Genomic DNA, 15843 nt, shown 5'->3' with positions numbered 1-15843 from the left:
AAAACAAGAGACGCATCGATGACATGCTGGTACAGCTACGGCAGGAAGAAGACAATTCAACGAAACTCGCTAAAAAGAAAAGAAGACCTGATATCGTTGCTTTGCAGGAGGTATAACGTCTTACACATACTGTATCGTCATTTCCTGTATTCGTATCTTTGATTGTTTTTAGTCGATGCAAGTCAGAATGTCATTAGCAGATGAAATCAAACGACGATCAGTAGAAAGTGAGTGAAACCGTGAACCAACAACTTGAATCAAGTCTCTGGTTCTTCTTTGAGTATGAATGGAAATTTACATCGAGTTTGTCATAGGCCAGACTATTTCAGATACCTTGAGTCATGGTAGCGTGAGCTTTGTACTGATGCAGTGTATAACGCTGATACGGGCGGAAACAAACCATTATGAACGTGTGATGGAAGGATTTAAAAAAGTAAGACACTCAATCCATCCTTGGGAATTCCGTTTGTTTTTGTGCTAACCTTTTCGTCTCTAGGTTGGAATACCGCAGGAACACGACAACCCACCAACACCACCTGAAGAAAAACCCGAACGATCACGTCTAGATATGAGTTCTGATGTAGACTCGAACTCTGTAACGCCTGCCACGTATTCGTCTGGACCACCAGTACCACTTAAAAGCCACGACAGTAGAGGAGGCAGTAGAGGTAGTTCTGGAGAGAGGACGGATGAAGAGAGTTTTAGAATCGAGACGCTGAGAAGGCAGCTTGCTAAAATAGGCTGATCAAAATAGTAATCCGATTGACTTTTTGTTAGCATATTCCTTGTTATATTCTCAAAAAACTGTGACATATTATTTTGGGGAGGGTGCCCCCTGGTTCTTTTAATACACGTAAATCACAAAATAAACAAACTATCTGTCTACTATGTCTACTATTAAGATCACTCGTCTTCCTCGTCCATCAATTTCGTATCCTGTACTCTCCACATATAAAATGATCCAACAGTGCGATACGGCTGCCATACTTCAGCATGTTGAAACATTTCTTCTGGTGTTGGGAGATAGATTTTTGAGACTTTGCTGTTGCTGCTACTACTAGACTTGGACGTAGTCGTCTTGCCACTAATGCCAAAGTGCATAGCCATTCCTTTACGTACAGCTAAATCGCCAACGGGGAGGACATTCGGGCGTTTCAGGGTAAAGATCTTAAACATGTCGACCGTCCACTACAAGAAAAGGTTGAAAAAGTGCGAAAAAGGTCCTGGTCAAAACCAATAATCGGACATGTACCTGTCCAATGCCTCTCACAGATGTCAACATCTCATCAATCTCCGCATCAGTAGCACCATCCAACTTGGCATCCGAGATACTACCATCTGCAAATCGACTAGCGAGTTCTACCAAGTACTCTCCTTTACGCACACTTAATCCGCCTTCCCGTAGACGTGCAGCAGGCGTATCTTTTACTTGCTGTGCTGTTGGGAAGTTCTCTTCGTCATCATTATCAAAAAAAAGTTTCACGAATTTCCGGTAGATGGATGCAGCTGCTTTGCCAGATAGTTGTTGGTATATAATGGATCTTGCGAGTGCTTTGAAGTAATCTGCAGCGAAATATAGAATGGAAAAGGTTGGCGATTGAGAAACCGCAGGCACTGTGTGGAAACACGCAGTGACTTACTATTTTCAGACCGTGCTTCCCCAGGTACGAGAGGTCTGCAAGGCGTCTTCGCTATCAATGCGGCTAATTTGGGATCCCTCTTTGACAAGAAATCCATTACTTCATCGTATTGGGTCTGTTGGCTGATGTGTTTGTGCGAATGGGGGAACTGAGAGAGATCAGGCGTTGGATCTCGTACGGCGACCTTCTTTGCCTTTGGTTTAGTTGTAATAGTGGTTGTGGTTGTCTTCTTTGTTACTCTACATCAAAGACACAATGTGGTTAGCTAGACTGAACAAAAAGCATGAAGTTCAAATTCTCGCACTTGAATGTCTGGGTAATAGGAGTGGTAACTTCAGCAACAGTAGTTACTTCAGTCTTGATTGTTCTCTTTCGAGGGCTTGATCGCACGGCTGGCATTCTTGCTATTACGACTAATGTCCTTGTAACACGATTCATGCACAAAACATGAAACTACACGACCAACTGGACCAAGTTCTCGACGATCGCACATCATTTAATATTCAGTTCATACAGAAATCAATGAAATCAAGCATAACTACAAGTTCATTTAGTAAATTGGTTGGTGTTGACGCATCTAAGTAAAAGAACTTGTCAGCGAATGAGCTACCACAAGCAAGCTCCACGTGTTTTCTTACCTGATGCATGGATCCTGGCATAGATCCTGGCATACTATCATACGACTGGTCATCCTCAAACTCATTCCTAGTCTGTTGGAACTGCTGCAAATACGAATGGGATGGTTTTGCGGCCCTGACAGGAATTTCACTCTCATCGTTCTCATAACTAGCATGAGTAGGAGCCTGTAACGGTGTTTGGGGATCATGTCGGAAGGACCTCAAAGTTGATCCAGATGGATTTTGAAAGACTGGTACCGGCCTATCGGAAGGTAATTCAGGACTAGGTTCTTGCTGTTGCTGATACATTTGTTGTTGCTGCATGGCAAACATGGTATATGGATCACACATTATTGGCATTCCCATCATTGGTGATTGTGGGTATCCCATATTCATATATGGCATCATTGGCGATTGTGGGTATCCATATGGCATCATTGGTGATGGTGCATTCATGTAAGGCATATATGGCATTTGCATCGGAGCACCATAAGGCATAGGCGATGGTGCAGGAGCAGTTGGAAGTTGCGATGCAGATGATTGCATAGATGATTGTGATGATGTTGATCCTAATGGTTGGAGGCGAGCACTGCGGCTGCTTGTTGCTGGTTTACGACGGGGAGAACGTGATGTACTAGTAGTTGATTCAGGTCGTGTTGGTGTCGGTGCAGACATTGCAGCACGGTGTTGTGGTGCATGTGGTTGTTGCTGTTGCTGATTTAACCACGGTGGGATCATACCAGGTGTTACCGTATAGTAGACATTTGGAACTGGATATCCGGGAGCTCGTGGTAGCGGTCGTAGCTTGTTTGCTGCTTGACGTTGAGCTTTACGAACCCAGCCACGATGTGGTGCTGAGGTTTCTTGTGGAGTCAAAGTGTATGCTGGTTCAGGTGGAGTACGTAAACCACCAATGATTTCATCACCGTATCGTATCTTGGCAGATCCATTCCAGCCTGGACCAATACCTTGATCAATGATTTTGGGTGGGAGTGGCAACATGACTGAGTGTGTTTCGGCGTCTACTTGGAGAATACGACGAGGAGTACGAATGGGTGGTACTGATGCAGTCGAGAAACGTCCAGATGTAGCTGAAGATGGAGTTGCCGGTACAGAGTCTCGTGGTTGCATATGATGCTGTTCATGCTCATGCTCGTGTTCATGATGGTGCTGTACTGGCTGCTTAGGTTGTTGAGGTAAAGTAGGCAACTGGTGCATCTGTTGCTTTTGCTGCTTCGGTTGTTGTTGTCGTTCTTGAGCAGACGGCAGAGGGAAGATGGGCTTCACGCTCGGTTGTTGACGAGGAGTAGACAATGGCAATTTGGATACCTGATGACGAGAAGGGATAGGTAATGGTCCAACATCATCTTCATCTTCTTCCTCGGTACCAGCAGTCTGTGCTCGCTTAACATGTTGCTGTTGAAGTTGACGTTCACGTTCCAGCATGCGTTTAGCTTCTTCAGCTTTGCGAGCTTCCTCTGCAGCAGCTTGTTGTTGTTGACGAGATTCTTCTGCAAGACGACGACCCTCAGCTTTACGAGATTCATCAGCAGCACGTTTAGCTTCTAGAGCTTCAGCTCGTTTGGTTTCTTCTTCGTCCAATTGTTTAGATTGTTCGGCACGTCGAGCTTCCAATCTAGCAGTTTCTTGACGAAGCTTCTGACGACGAAGGTCTTCAAGGCGTTCATCTTCTTCAGCTTGTAAACGTTCTGCACGAGCATCCTCATCTTCATCGTCGTTATCATTGTTGTCGTCCTCTTGACGAACAGCAGCTGACTCCTCAACCAGTTTGTTACGAGATCCAGAGCGAGAGAGTGAAACACCAGTAACAGTCAAGTCTAGATCCTTGTTGCTGTAGTTACCGACTAGTTGGTTTTGAGATCCAGTTCGACTGTTTAATTGATTTTGCGACCCAGCTCGATTGTTCAATTGATTTTGGGATCCAGCTCGAGAAGTGGTAGCAACAACTTTGGCATTGGACGTTTGACGATCTAATTGGTAGCGAGAGCCAGTTCGAGATGTACTTTCAAGTAAATTGTCACTGGATTGGTTCTTGTTGAGCAGTTGTCGAGAAGGAGTTCGAGACGTAACGGCGGTGGGCTCTCCAAAATCTGGCGAAGAGTGTTGATTGAGTAATGCACGAGAGCCAGCACGATAATCCGGGGTTCCCGATTGATCAATAGCAATAGTCGACTTGTTTCCATTGTTGTCGTCGACATTGTTGATTGATTTTGAGCTTAGAGCTTTAAGACTTAGAGCAGTAGCACTTTTGCCAAGTTGTTCATGGCTCTTTCGTAAATTAGCAAGACTTTTGGTTATTGTTTCTGGTATTACTGGTGGTTCATCAGCTGTGGCGTCATTGTCAGCATATTGACTTTCGTGCTGGGCGATTTGGCGTTCTGCTTCTAGTAGGAAATAGGGGAGTAAAAATTGTAAATAAGCTGTAAATATGTAGAAATTATATTGCAGGATTGAATTACCATCAGAGTCTTCGTTGTCAGCGATGGGATTCATTTCTTCTTCGTATTCAGCATCTTGCTCCTGTTCGACGGATCCAAGGCCGTTCTCATCCGGATTCGCACCTGTAAATTCGTTCTGACCTTCATCGGCCATGATCTGGTCCTCTTCTGATGTCATCTCCTTCTTGTGAGACTTGGTGTTTGTTCTCGAGTGAATGGATCAAGCTAACCCTGACCACAAAAAATAGACGAGGGTTGGACAGACCCGAAATTCCAAGAGACGAACGAGTCACTGAGACATGATCCGACGACGAGATCTATATAATCTATTATACAATTGACGACGCAAACTCTATACAGAAAACGATTGCCCATCTTTCACAAATAATCCGTCAGCAAAGGCACAAGGTCTATATCAGACCTCAGCCTTCTAGCACACCCTTCGACAAGCACAGCTGCTATAGCTAATGCTGCAAAATCACCAGGCATGTGGAGGTGATGCTCTCTCAACAATGCCATAAACTTCTCAAGAATCAGCCCCGTATGGACTTGACTATGATGCATACGATGTCAGCTTCAACCTGGAGCAACACAATGTAATAAAAGTACCTGAGCATGAGCTGTCCCTCATTATCGAGCTTCAGGGACTGAAACAGTCCAGCAACCTTCGTCTTGAAACCCGTTGGATCTTTTACCAGTTGTGGAGACCGACATTTTTCAACCAAGAGACTACCAATTTTCGCCCCATCAAACTCTATTCCGGCAGCAAATACTTCCTTCAAGGTCATCAACGAGTATTCTGACAGATTCGACACAATTCCACAGTCTACAAGAGTCAGGCGAGGTTTGTATCCAGCTTCATATAGTGATGTTAACGAATCACCAGTTGGTCTATTTAAAAATGAGTCAACCAGCTTTGTATCAATGCTTTTAGACGAAAGCGGTGGTGTGAAGGTAATTAAAATATTGGAAGGGTGGAGATCTGCATGTCCAAAATTGTCCTTCAAACACATTTGCTGTGGTAAAGCGAGAACAGTCAGGGCTTGAAGAGATTGGACGCTGTGCCACTTACCAGGAATGCTCGTACTCCCAGCTCTAACAATTCATGATCAAACTCTCCCTTCCCAACACCCAATACTTGTCGAAGATGCACTCCAGGCTCTAAACTCTCCACCAACACATCCTTGGCAATCCAATTCTTACGCACATCGGGGACTCTCAACTGTGTCCAACCCTTCAAATTCCGTTTAAACATCCAATAATTTTCTGCTTCTATACGTAAATCCAGTTGCGATAGTAGCATGTATGCAAACGTCTCCACTTCCTCCGGCAGCGATAATGGCTTCAATTGTGAGAATCGGTCCAGGAATTGAGCAGCACAAGTGATTATATACAGATCGGCCAGTAACGGTTCCAAGATACCAGGATGAAGGACTTTGATTGCTATAGCTTCACCGTCGGCTTTCAAGACACCTTTATACACCTGTCCTATAGCACCTATACCAATTGGGGTTTCGTTGAGATTGATGACTATGTCCATATCGATTCCAAAACTCGATTTGAAGGATTGTTTTGTATGTTGTAAACTATGGGCTGTGACACGAGACTGGAGACGCGATAGCGAATAGCATATATCAGGAGGGAATACATCGTATCGTGATGAGATCCATTGTGCCAACTACAAGAGCAACTATGTAAGTTGGTAGTGGGACAAACTTGCATACATCTCCACCAGAACAGGCCATCTCTCAAAATACCTTGATAAACAGCACTCCTCCATGCTCCATCCGATACCTCAGCAGAGACAACCACCAGCTTTCAGATGACGGATTCCATTCGATGTGGTTTACAGTTTTGGTATTCGAAAACCACCACCACAATGGAAATGTGATTACTACAGGCAGGAAGTTGAATACAAGGTATAAAATGCGGAATAAAGTGACTCTGATCGGTAGATGTTTGGGTACAACTAGTTCAGTATAGATGACTGTCTTCGGTTCATTTGATGTTGCCGACATAAATGGCTCAAGCATTATGGTATGCGAATTTAAAGGCGACACCAGTCCAGATATAGAGTGTAAAGTGACAGCCGACCCTATTGATATCGATAGAATCCATCCTGATTTCGTTATACTCTTCATTGGAGTAAATCTGCGATTTACAGGATGAAGAGGAGAGGCTCTACGAAATGTCAACCCCGAGATACGTCTCCATGTTCCTCTAGACAGCATGGTTCTCTTAATATGATATCAGGCCTACTGCTTTGGCTGTCGATGGAGCATACTTTGATAATACTCTTCCAACAATGAAAATAGTGAAACAGGGACGAGGATGTCTTAAGAATCTTTCAAGAATCACATCAAGAATCAATATATCGAGAGTCGAGGGGGGAAACCTTCTTGCCTTGTACTTCTACTCTGCCTCGCTGCCTCTCCTCGAAAACCGACATTCAAAATAATTCTCGGCAACAGTTCTTTAAGAAGGCAAACTAGATCCACGCCGTTTGAGATCCTAGCCTTGATGTAAACATGTGAACTTCTCCTATCTCCTGAGCTGCTTGATACAAGGCCAACATCTTTTTAGTCTTGGCCGTACTCGCTTGTTTTTGACATTTTGACGCCCTGGAACAGAAGGATAATGCCTGTACACCACTTGATATTGTTTGCATAAACCGCAAATCGCTTGATGTCTTGATGTTACTTGCAAAGCACCGCTCAAACACCAGATCCACGATATTCTTTTCAGAGCTCTTGCTGATGCGAGCACCACTACTGTCTACAACAGCCATGAGTTGTACCTTTGCTACATTGTTACGTACAGCTTGATCACCACTCCTCTGTTTGACAAATGTATGCTATAGATTATAACTGAAAGAGCAAGAGCACATTCTATTATAGGAAGATTGGGTATATGAATGGTTTGAACCCACGGTGACCATTTTCTTTGACAGCAGACCATAACTAAAGTCGAGATGTACGAGATTATGTGCTAAAGCATCCACTACATGTAGCGCTGCACTACTGATCTCATAGCGAAGCTTCAATGATTCGAAGTCTGGTCATAATGGGAGGATCACCCTGACTGTGAAATCGTGCTGTCCTGGATAGAGAGATTTTATAGATGATGTCGGTACTTGCTCGGGACGAAGATGATTAATTGACTCGAGAGGTCCTCTCGAGTTCCATGAGAGACTCATTTCCGTCAGTCGGGATATGGATTTTTTAGATACTGTCCAAAGTGTGTGCTCTCGGCAGGAATTGGCATGGGAGCACCATTGCAACGCGCAACCATGAGAGTCTCCAAATCTCGACACATGCTCATTAGGTCTACCACATTTTCACTCGTTTGGTTGGTACATCCAACACTAGGTGATTTCCAGCTGTTTCGGAAGACATTTGCTTCCGCGCTAAGGAAGTGTACGGTTGAACCATTGAAACTAGAAGTAATTCATGTAGAATATGCAGAGGTGAAGTTTATAGATTCAATAATATGTTACAGACCAAAAGCTCTCTATACCAATACTATGCCAAAGCTTTCCTCCATCACAGATTCGTCACCACCCCGACCACGACATGCAAGATATGTTCAGTCTATACGGATGCCTCCCATCAACGTACTACTATGTTAACGCCTTCTCTCCTTCTGATCCATTTCCACGACAAGAGGACCTAGAGAAAAGACATTCTGTATATAAGCCTGTCGTTTAGCAATCTCCAGTTCCTTTATTCCATTAGCATATAGCGATGCTATCTTGTTTTGATCTGCTTCAGAGGCATTTGAATGGAAGGCCTCCTTTGAGCGTATGCGAATGTAATTACTTATATTATAGCTCTTATATTGGCGAGCAGTTCGTAGCAGGCTTCGATAGAGTGCTAGTATGTCGTGTTTGGATGGTGTATATAGAGGTAGTTCCGTATCGGGAGTATGTTCGGTGCTGGATTGTGTTGTTGATGACACGTTTCTGCTGGATGTGGTGTGCTGGTGTATGGGCATTTGGTGGCATAGCTGGCTAGCGGATCGCCATATTCTTTGGCTTCTGGCTATCGACATTGCTAGGTGGATTGTTGTCTGCTCGTACGAAGGAAGAGATTTGCTTGAGTTGGATGATTTTGTAAGCTGACGTACCAAACATCCCGGAGCTTATCAGGTCAAGAAGCAAGATACGTGAAGACGAGTGCAGGTCGTGTCAACTCGCGTTCAATCGTGGATCCAACTTGAATCTGCCCTCTCTATTGGCTGCTGGAACGTCTAAACTTTGAAATCCAAGAAGCTCCTGGAGTCCGTTGTGCCCATTGTGCTCATACTAAATCAGCATCCCGACTTTAGAACTTGCATGTCTGTTCCTGGAATCTTGTTATGAGCTATATATTGAAGTGACTTCCTATTTCTCAATCCACTTATATCCACGTCGATTCCGTGATGATCAACATTCATTGGGCAAGCTGGACGATTGGAGGAATTGTCTACTTTGGATACATTCTAGCCTCATCAGTACTGCAGTTCGCGTACTATTACCGGAAACCCGATGCATGTTGGAAGGTGCAGCCAAAGAAATCCCATTCAAAAGAGGTAACGTCTGTAACATCCCTCTGTTTGACGAATTTCCTGGTTGACGCACTTCTTTTCAACCGCAATAGAAACGCTCTCTGTGGCCTTGGATACCGTTGTTTCTGAATATAAAACCTCACTGGAAGCGTGAGTGACCGAATCGCTTTCGAATTCTACAACCTCAAGCCTCACCACAAATTTCTAGTAACGCATCACATCTTTGCATGTATTAATCTGTTTTGGGCAGCTTTATTTGGCCTCGTCACAACAGAATGCTGGATTCGTGGAGTCAACCAGCTATACACCACAGAAGTCTATAACTCAACGGTGATAATACAGTCCACGGTCTCAGTGTTGTTGGGGCACGTCTTTGAAGCTGTAGCCGAATATTGGTGGCATCGCGCAATGCACACAAAGTTACTGTATACGCACTTGCACAAGTGGCATCATGTAGTAAGCGCCTGTGCTTGGATGAACGTTTGGTTGCAGCGCAATATGTGGTTTAACTAACCTTATCATTAGAATAAGAGTCCTGAACCATTTGATGATATGCTTATACATCCGCTGGAAGGGTTTGGCTACTACTTTATACTTTGGGGTACATGCAGCTTCTTCACGCTCTTGCTTTTTTCTCACGCCTAACCAGTGAATTTACATAGGCCCTGCATTCCTGTTTCCGCAAGACGTCAAGTATGAAGGACTGCTACCCATACTTCAGTTTAGTGTGCTCAGTGTCTGCTTCAATAGGTTCTTCTTCTTACTCTACCTCCTGCCAAATGGAATCTGCGGCATCCTAGATCACTGTGGGATCAATTTCGACTTTGGAGTCTATGCGGCGCGGGATCACGACCTTCACCATGAAAAGTTTAATGTTAATTACGCATTTCCACTTCCCATAATGGACATCTTGTGTGGAACATACGAAGGATCCTATTTAGGAGTACGGTATATACCGACAAGGAAGCTGAGGGGTCGATTTGGGGTAGAGACGAGAGACTTGCTGGTTTCGTCTGTAATCAAGTCAGCTGGTATCGAGAAGGCCAAGCCACGACGATCGTCGAAAGGGAGGGCCGTCAACCAGTAAATGCTGAAGCTGCTATACCATCCAGGACGAGTAGTCCAGAGAAGAGCAAAAATACTGTCGTCCTCACGCCAAAGGAGCGAACGTGTTAGAGGACGTTCTGTTTCTAGAGGTAGATCCACGTCGCGTAAGCGCACTGTATATATAACCCTTATATTTTATACAATTTGTCGAAATTCTTTAGCTCGTGCAAATATAACTCTGTCACCGCACCGCGTATCAATTCGTGACTCGTATAAAAATTATCAAAGTCGATGAACCAACGGTTTCTTACAACACTAGGAGGAAGAGCAAGCAGCGTTTTACGAGCATCGTCAAGAAGTAAAATAATCAGCTCAAGTACAGCTGCTGTATATCTGCATCGCTGTAAGTCTTCAACGTCGACACACGAAGAAGCTACAGTCGATTTAACGACTTCGCAAGCTCATATCAACCGCTATTGGAAGCAGGTTACTGGAGATACGGGTGATCCAGGTAGGACTTCGAAAGCTTTTCCTATGAAACTCGAGCGTGTCTCAAACAACTCAACATTTGTGACTCTTCCGAGTGAAGGAGCCCAATTTACAATGTGATGCTAATGCTTCATTCATATTCTATTGTAGCTTATATACCAGAAAAGACGTTACCAGACATGTCCAACATTCCTCCCACGGAAGATGGAATCCGAGAACTCTTGCTCAAAGCTATAACTGCCAAAGCCGATCAAGGTGATCTGGTGCCCTCCCTTTTAACCCAGCAGGCTATTGATTTCTATCGCACCCTCGAGATACCAATGAAGGCCGTGTACCTACGCGTCCTCGCTCGAGAATTCGGCGTCGACAAGAAACATGCACTTGAAGCAGCCATCGAATTCACGAAATCAGGAACCATGAGTGATCGATCTGCTGTACGAGCTGAAGAGGTCTTTAAAAGTGCGCTGGTGGCTCCATACCAGCGCTTCTTTCAGCAAGTGATTCAATTAGGTGGTGGTATGTCCTGGTTGGTGTCGCTGAGAGCTGATGTGTTGGGGTTACTGGCTGAAGATAATGATCCCTGGTTGCATGCCATTGACGGATATCTGAAGCATCAGTTGTCTAGCTGGTTTGGGGTTGGGTTTTTGGATCTGGAGCGGTTAACATGGAATTCACCTGCTTCGGTGCTTGAAAAGGTTACCTAAAAAATCTGCATGGATTCTCTGGTGTATTCAGTCTCTAAGTGATTGTATTTTAGGTTATTGCGTATGAAGCTGTGCATGAGATCAAGTCATGGACTCCACATCTGAAGCAACGGCTGTCGCAAGGGCGATTGTGTTATGCATTCTTCCATCGTGCTATCCCATTATTGCCGTTGGCATTTGTGCAAATAGCACTGGTTGATAAGATTTCAAGTTCAGTACAGGTAACATCGCTTAACCTGCACTTTTCGTTTCGGTGCCATTTCTTCGCGTTTCTTCTCACTTTTCAAGCTTTTCATAAGTTAAAACTCATTTGCCATTTTTAGACAATCTTGAACGATGCCAGCCCAAACTCGGATCCAACCCATCACAAAACCGCCATCTTCTACTCAATTACATCAACGCAACGTGGTCTTTCTGGAGTAGACCTAGGGAATTTCTTAATCAAACGAGTGGTTGTAGAAATCAAGAAACACATCCCAACCGTCGACACATTCTGTACACTATCACCGATACCTGGTTTCCGTAAATGGCTGTCGACGCAGATGAATCAAGAGATTGGATCTGGTGCTCGTGGCGGGCTTTTAGAGGCTAGTGAAGTTAGTCGATTGGTTGGAGCGTCGGGGAGTGCACTCGATGCAGTTAAAAAGCTGAATGTATGTGCCTGCTGCAGTTTCTCTGGTTCAAAATTCATCATACGACACTTGAACCGCGTTGTTTGTCCTGCTAGGAGCTCGTGTCGACTCACGATTGGGTAAAAGACAAGAGTTTAGAAGAATTATTAAAACCTTTGCTACTGAGATTGTGTAGCAGGTATGTAATCATTGCCTGTTCGCATGTTCCCATGCCATGTTTGACCTGTAATTTGACCTGTTGCTTTGCTATGTGCCCATACAGGTACCTGCTACTAGAAAAGAAACGTAGTTTCTGTCTAGACCCAGTGGGCAACTTCCACATCCGTAACGGCGCTTCCATCCATAGACTGAATTGGATGGGTGATACTCAAGTGAAGGGCCTGGTGCAATCCTTTGGTATCATGACCAACTATAATTACATCGTACCTGAAATCGAAGCTAATAATCAGCGGTACATGCATGATGGTATTATTGCCGTCGTGTCGACTGCTGAAGGAATTCATCCGACTCTACAATGGGCTGTTGAACAGAGTGGAAGGAAGGTTAAGATAGTGAGCTTGTCTGCTCCCTCGACGTCACCGCATCTGTGAGATGCTGGATTGTAGATTTAAAGAGACATTAATAATACGATTGATGGGTCTCGCATTATACTTGCGGGATGTTTTGACGCGAAATTGAGTGGTGTCTGTATTGGACTGCTACGCGTTATGCGACGCGTGAAGCGTGAATTGCTTGCTTGAGTTTCGAGTTTCTTAGTTTCTAGTTTCTAATGTTTCAGTATTTACATACTTTCCCTACGGAAATCGCCTGGGGAAGTCGGAAATCAGGCCAAGGGAGGTGTGTCTGTTAATTCTACAATTCTGCTTTAGCCACACACTTGCGTTGATCTAAGGCGTGGCCAGGACGTCTATTTAAGCGAAGGTCGTCTTCTAGGATTATGAATCTAATAATTTAAGGAACTATGCCAAGTGTTGTGATTGATACTGGATCAAACCGAAACAAAACACCCATACCATCTTCTTCGGCACTGTCGAGGTTTATCAAGAGAAGAGGCTGGATGGCACGTTTCCTGGTGCTAGTATTTGTAATTTGGCTCATTCATCTGGCCACTGTATGGTCTACATCCGTCGTTTCTGACCACGATCAAACTGATGGAGTAGATGCTGCTGTCGTGTCAAAGAGGTTTGATCTGACTTCCATCTTGTAAGATTTATTCTTTTGTCTAATTTCTTTATGCTTTAGATCAATCGCAGATAGAGTGCTTCGTAGCCCATCAGTTATTGGTGATGGCTCACCTATCAAAGACAAGACAGGTGCTGAACAAGTCATAATAAAAACGGCATCAAACAAAAAGAGCAAGAAGAAAAAGCCTGAGCAGCAGACGCCTGTTGTAAATAAGGTGGTAGGGATAGTCCCAGATGGTGTTAGAGGATTGCTACCATCGTTACCACCACCATCACCAAATCCTCAACCATCTGCTGAAGCTTCGCCTGGTCCCACGTATGGAGAGAAGGTGCCGGGTGCCCCTGATCCGCCTGATTATGGACCTCATGAAGAAGGAAGTTGTGGGAGGTAATATCTCTCGTGCAATACTAAAACCGTGTCTGGTGTCTTTTTGCCTCGTTTCGGGCGGTGGATTTATTTTACTTGATTTGAACACCACACCCTTTCGTAGATACGACTATCCAAAACTAGCTTCATTCCTATCAGCACCCTCAATACACTGTGACCCGAAAACCTCAAACTCCCAAGTCACCTGCTGGACAGACTACCGCGGCACAGACCAACGCAACCACTCCTTAACTCTCGACCACTACACAGAACGAGACTTAAAAGGCTGGCCTTCCCTAATCCTCCAATCAAACCCAACAATGTGCTTTGTCGAAGGCACAGTCCAGCTCGTAAAACAGTGGGCCAATGTAGCGAGAATAATGGTTCGAGATTGTGAAGGAGATTATGTCGTTCCACCTGGGGGATGGCAAGAATGGATTTATGGACGTGTTGATCTGGTTGATAAGAGTGGGAAATTCAAGACGCTTGATGAGAATATGAAGCCTAATGAAGCTGCCATGTTGTTGGGGAGGGCTAAGCCGTGTCAGGAGTGGGTTGAAGATGATGTGGTGTTTATTATACAGCATGACTATTGGCATTATGATAACCCGTAAGGATTCGACTTTGGTAGTGACTTTGGTAGTGTTGCAGAAATGTCGGTGCTGACAAAAAGGCTGTGTAATCTCTGATATTGCTTGCTCAAGTACTTACGCTCTCTCCCTTCTCACATCTGTAGATGGCACAGTTTGCTGGATCACTACGCAGTGTTTTTGACTGAGCAATTCATGAAGACCACACGACCCTTCCAATCTATGCGAGTATATTTCGCAGATGATCGATTGGAAGCTAATGATCCATTAAATGCATTATGGACGATGCATTCCTCAAAAGTCGGCTGTCTTACACGGGATGTGCCGGATGGACTGTGTTTTAGAAAGACAGTGTTGTCTCTGACAGGTCCAGATACGGAGTTGTGGCGTGAAGCTGTCATGACCAGTCAATGTAAATCTAGTAAAATGCTTCAGGTACCTATCACTGGGTGAATGCACGACTGCACGTGTTGGCAGCAACATCGCTTTGATTTTTCTACATTTTTTTTCGCTCACATACACACCTTTCAACTAGGACTTTTCTAGACGAGTCATATCTCATTTAGGCCTTGAGCACCTAAAACCACAAGGAGAATACGACTCGATAGTAATCGCACATCGAAACACACGTCGAATATCAAACCGGGAAGAAGCACTACACCATTTACAAACCTCCTTCCCAAACAATCCAGTCAAGATTGTAGCATTTGGAGAAATGTCGTTGATTGAACAGATCAAGATTATTCGACAAACTACTATCTTGATTGCTGTACATGGAGCTGAGCTGACTCATTTGATGTGGATGCCTGAAGAGGCTATAATTATTGAGATTCAGCCGTTGGGATGGGGGAGGGAAGTGTTTAGGAACTTGGCTAAGGTGGGCTTTGTGGTGTTTGAAAATACAATCATCGGGTCAAAAATAAGCACTCGCAGAAACCAACCAATGTTGAAAGGTTCGAACTCACCCTCACCAATTTTGGTTTCATCTTAGTTCTCTGGAAAAATATATATGGCGATTGAAGCCGATATAGATCCGATACCTGAAGCTCGTGCATGGAAGAATGAGCATGAACAAAATGTACATCCTAATCTAATAGTGGATTTAGACAAGCTGAAAGAGGCTGTAGCTGGAGCACTCCTCATCTCCTCCAGTAGTTTTGGTACTCGAGCAGTAGGAAGATGGGTTAACGGAAGCAGAGTTGATGGCTTGCCTGAACCTTACTAAGAGAATTGTGGGGCGCTGGATTGCATCATAATGTTATTGTATACAAAAGCAAAGTGGAACAGTTATTTCATTTTTGTGCATATATAGAACATACAGTAGTTTTTCTACTCTCTCTGTTTCTTACAAACACAGCACACATATTCTTTCTTTTACAATGATGCCTTGAAATCAGGCATCTTAATGACATCGCACGTCCAATCCCACAACTTTTCAATCTTTTCGGGATTACGACTATCTTCACTGCTAGTGACAGGCTCTAGCTTCTTGTCAACATCAAAATACAACCCACTTTTACCATTCAGTTCTTCTGAGAGGCATACAGATGCAACGAATTTACCACTCGT

At 44.2% G+C, this 15843-nt stretch overlaps 6 protein-coding genes across 6 annotated transcripts; 3 read left to right on the top strand and 3 right to left on the bottom strand.

Moving 5' to 3' along the window:
* Window positions 1–903: 903 nt before the first annotated feature.
* SmJEL517_g04434 (uncharacterized protein) lies at window positions 904–2039 on the bottom strand (the record flags this gene model as incomplete). Its single annotated transcript, XM_031170362.1, has 4 exons — window positions 904–1188; window positions 1253–1563; window positions 1641–1879; window positions 1945–2039. 4 exons carry the CDS (start codon window positions 2037–2039, stop codon window positions 904–906), a joined length of 930 nt encoding a protein of 309 aa, XP_031023647.1.
* A 3055-nt stretch (window positions 2040–5094) lies between these two features.
* On the bottom strand, window positions 5095–6947 carry SmJEL517_g04433 (uncharacterized protein; the record flags this gene model as incomplete). Its single annotated transcript, XM_031170361.1, has 4 exons — window positions 5095–5269; window positions 5326–5732; window positions 5789–6394; window positions 6474–6947. The coding sequence occupies 4 exons, from the start codon at window positions 6945–6947 to the stop codon at window positions 5095–5097; spliced, it is 1662 nt and encodes a 553-aa protein (XP_031023650.1).
* A 1393-nt stretch (window positions 6948–8340) lies between these two features.
* On the bottom strand, window positions 8341–8709 carry SmJEL517_g04432 (uncharacterized protein; the record flags this gene model as incomplete). The annotated part of the gene is made up of 1 exon (XM_031170360.1): window positions 8341–8709. One exon carries the CDS (start codon window positions 8707–8709, stop codon window positions 8341–8343), a length of 369 nt encoding a protein of 122 aa, XP_031023649.1.
* A 960-nt stretch (window positions 8710–9669) lies between these two features.
* On the top strand, window positions 9670–10348 carry SmJEL517_g04431 (uncharacterized protein; the record flags this gene model as incomplete). The annotated part of the gene is made up of 3 exons (XM_031170359.1): window positions 9670–9717; window positions 9787–9862; window positions 9924–10348. 3 exons carry the CDS (start codon window positions 9670–9672, stop codon window positions 10346–10348), a joined length of 549 nt encoding a protein of 182 aa, XP_031023652.1.
* Window positions 10349–10599: 251 nt separating this feature from the next.
* Window positions 10600–12723, top strand: SmJEL517_g04430 (malonyl-CoA decarboxylase; the record flags this gene model as incomplete). Its single annotated transcript, XM_031170358.1, has 6 exons — window positions 10600–10819; window positions 10948–11492; window positions 11555–11722; window positions 11825–12154; window positions 12229–12311; window positions 12396–12723. 6 exons carry the CDS (start codon window positions 10600–10602, stop codon window positions 12721–12723), a joined length of 1674 nt encoding a protein of 557 aa, XP_031023651.1.
* A 371-nt stretch (window positions 12724–13094) lies between these two features.
* SmJEL517_g04429 (uncharacterized protein) lies at window positions 13095–15499 on the top strand (the record flags this gene model as incomplete). The annotated part of the gene is made up of 6 exons (XM_031170357.1): window positions 13095–13315; window positions 13376–13705; window positions 13809–14294; window positions 14421–14709; window positions 14810–15151; window positions 15266–15499. 6 exons carry the CDS (start codon window positions 13095–13097, stop codon window positions 15497–15499), a joined length of 1902 nt encoding a protein of 633 aa, XP_031023612.1.
* Between the last annotated feature and the right edge of the window lie 344 nt (window positions 15500–15843).

The sequence above is a fragment of the Synchytrium microbalum genome, assembly GCF_006535985.1.
Source record: "Synchytrium microbalum strain JEL517 chromosome Unknown SmJEL517_scf0030, whole genome shotgun sequence".
Classification (NCBI taxonomy): domain Eukaryota; kingdom Fungi; phylum Chytridiomycota; class Chytridiomycetes; order Synchytriales; family Synchytriaceae; genus Synchytrium; species Synchytrium microbalum.
Note: the sequence above shows the minus strand (reverse complement) of the source record. Positions and strands in the feature narration are given on the sequence as shown.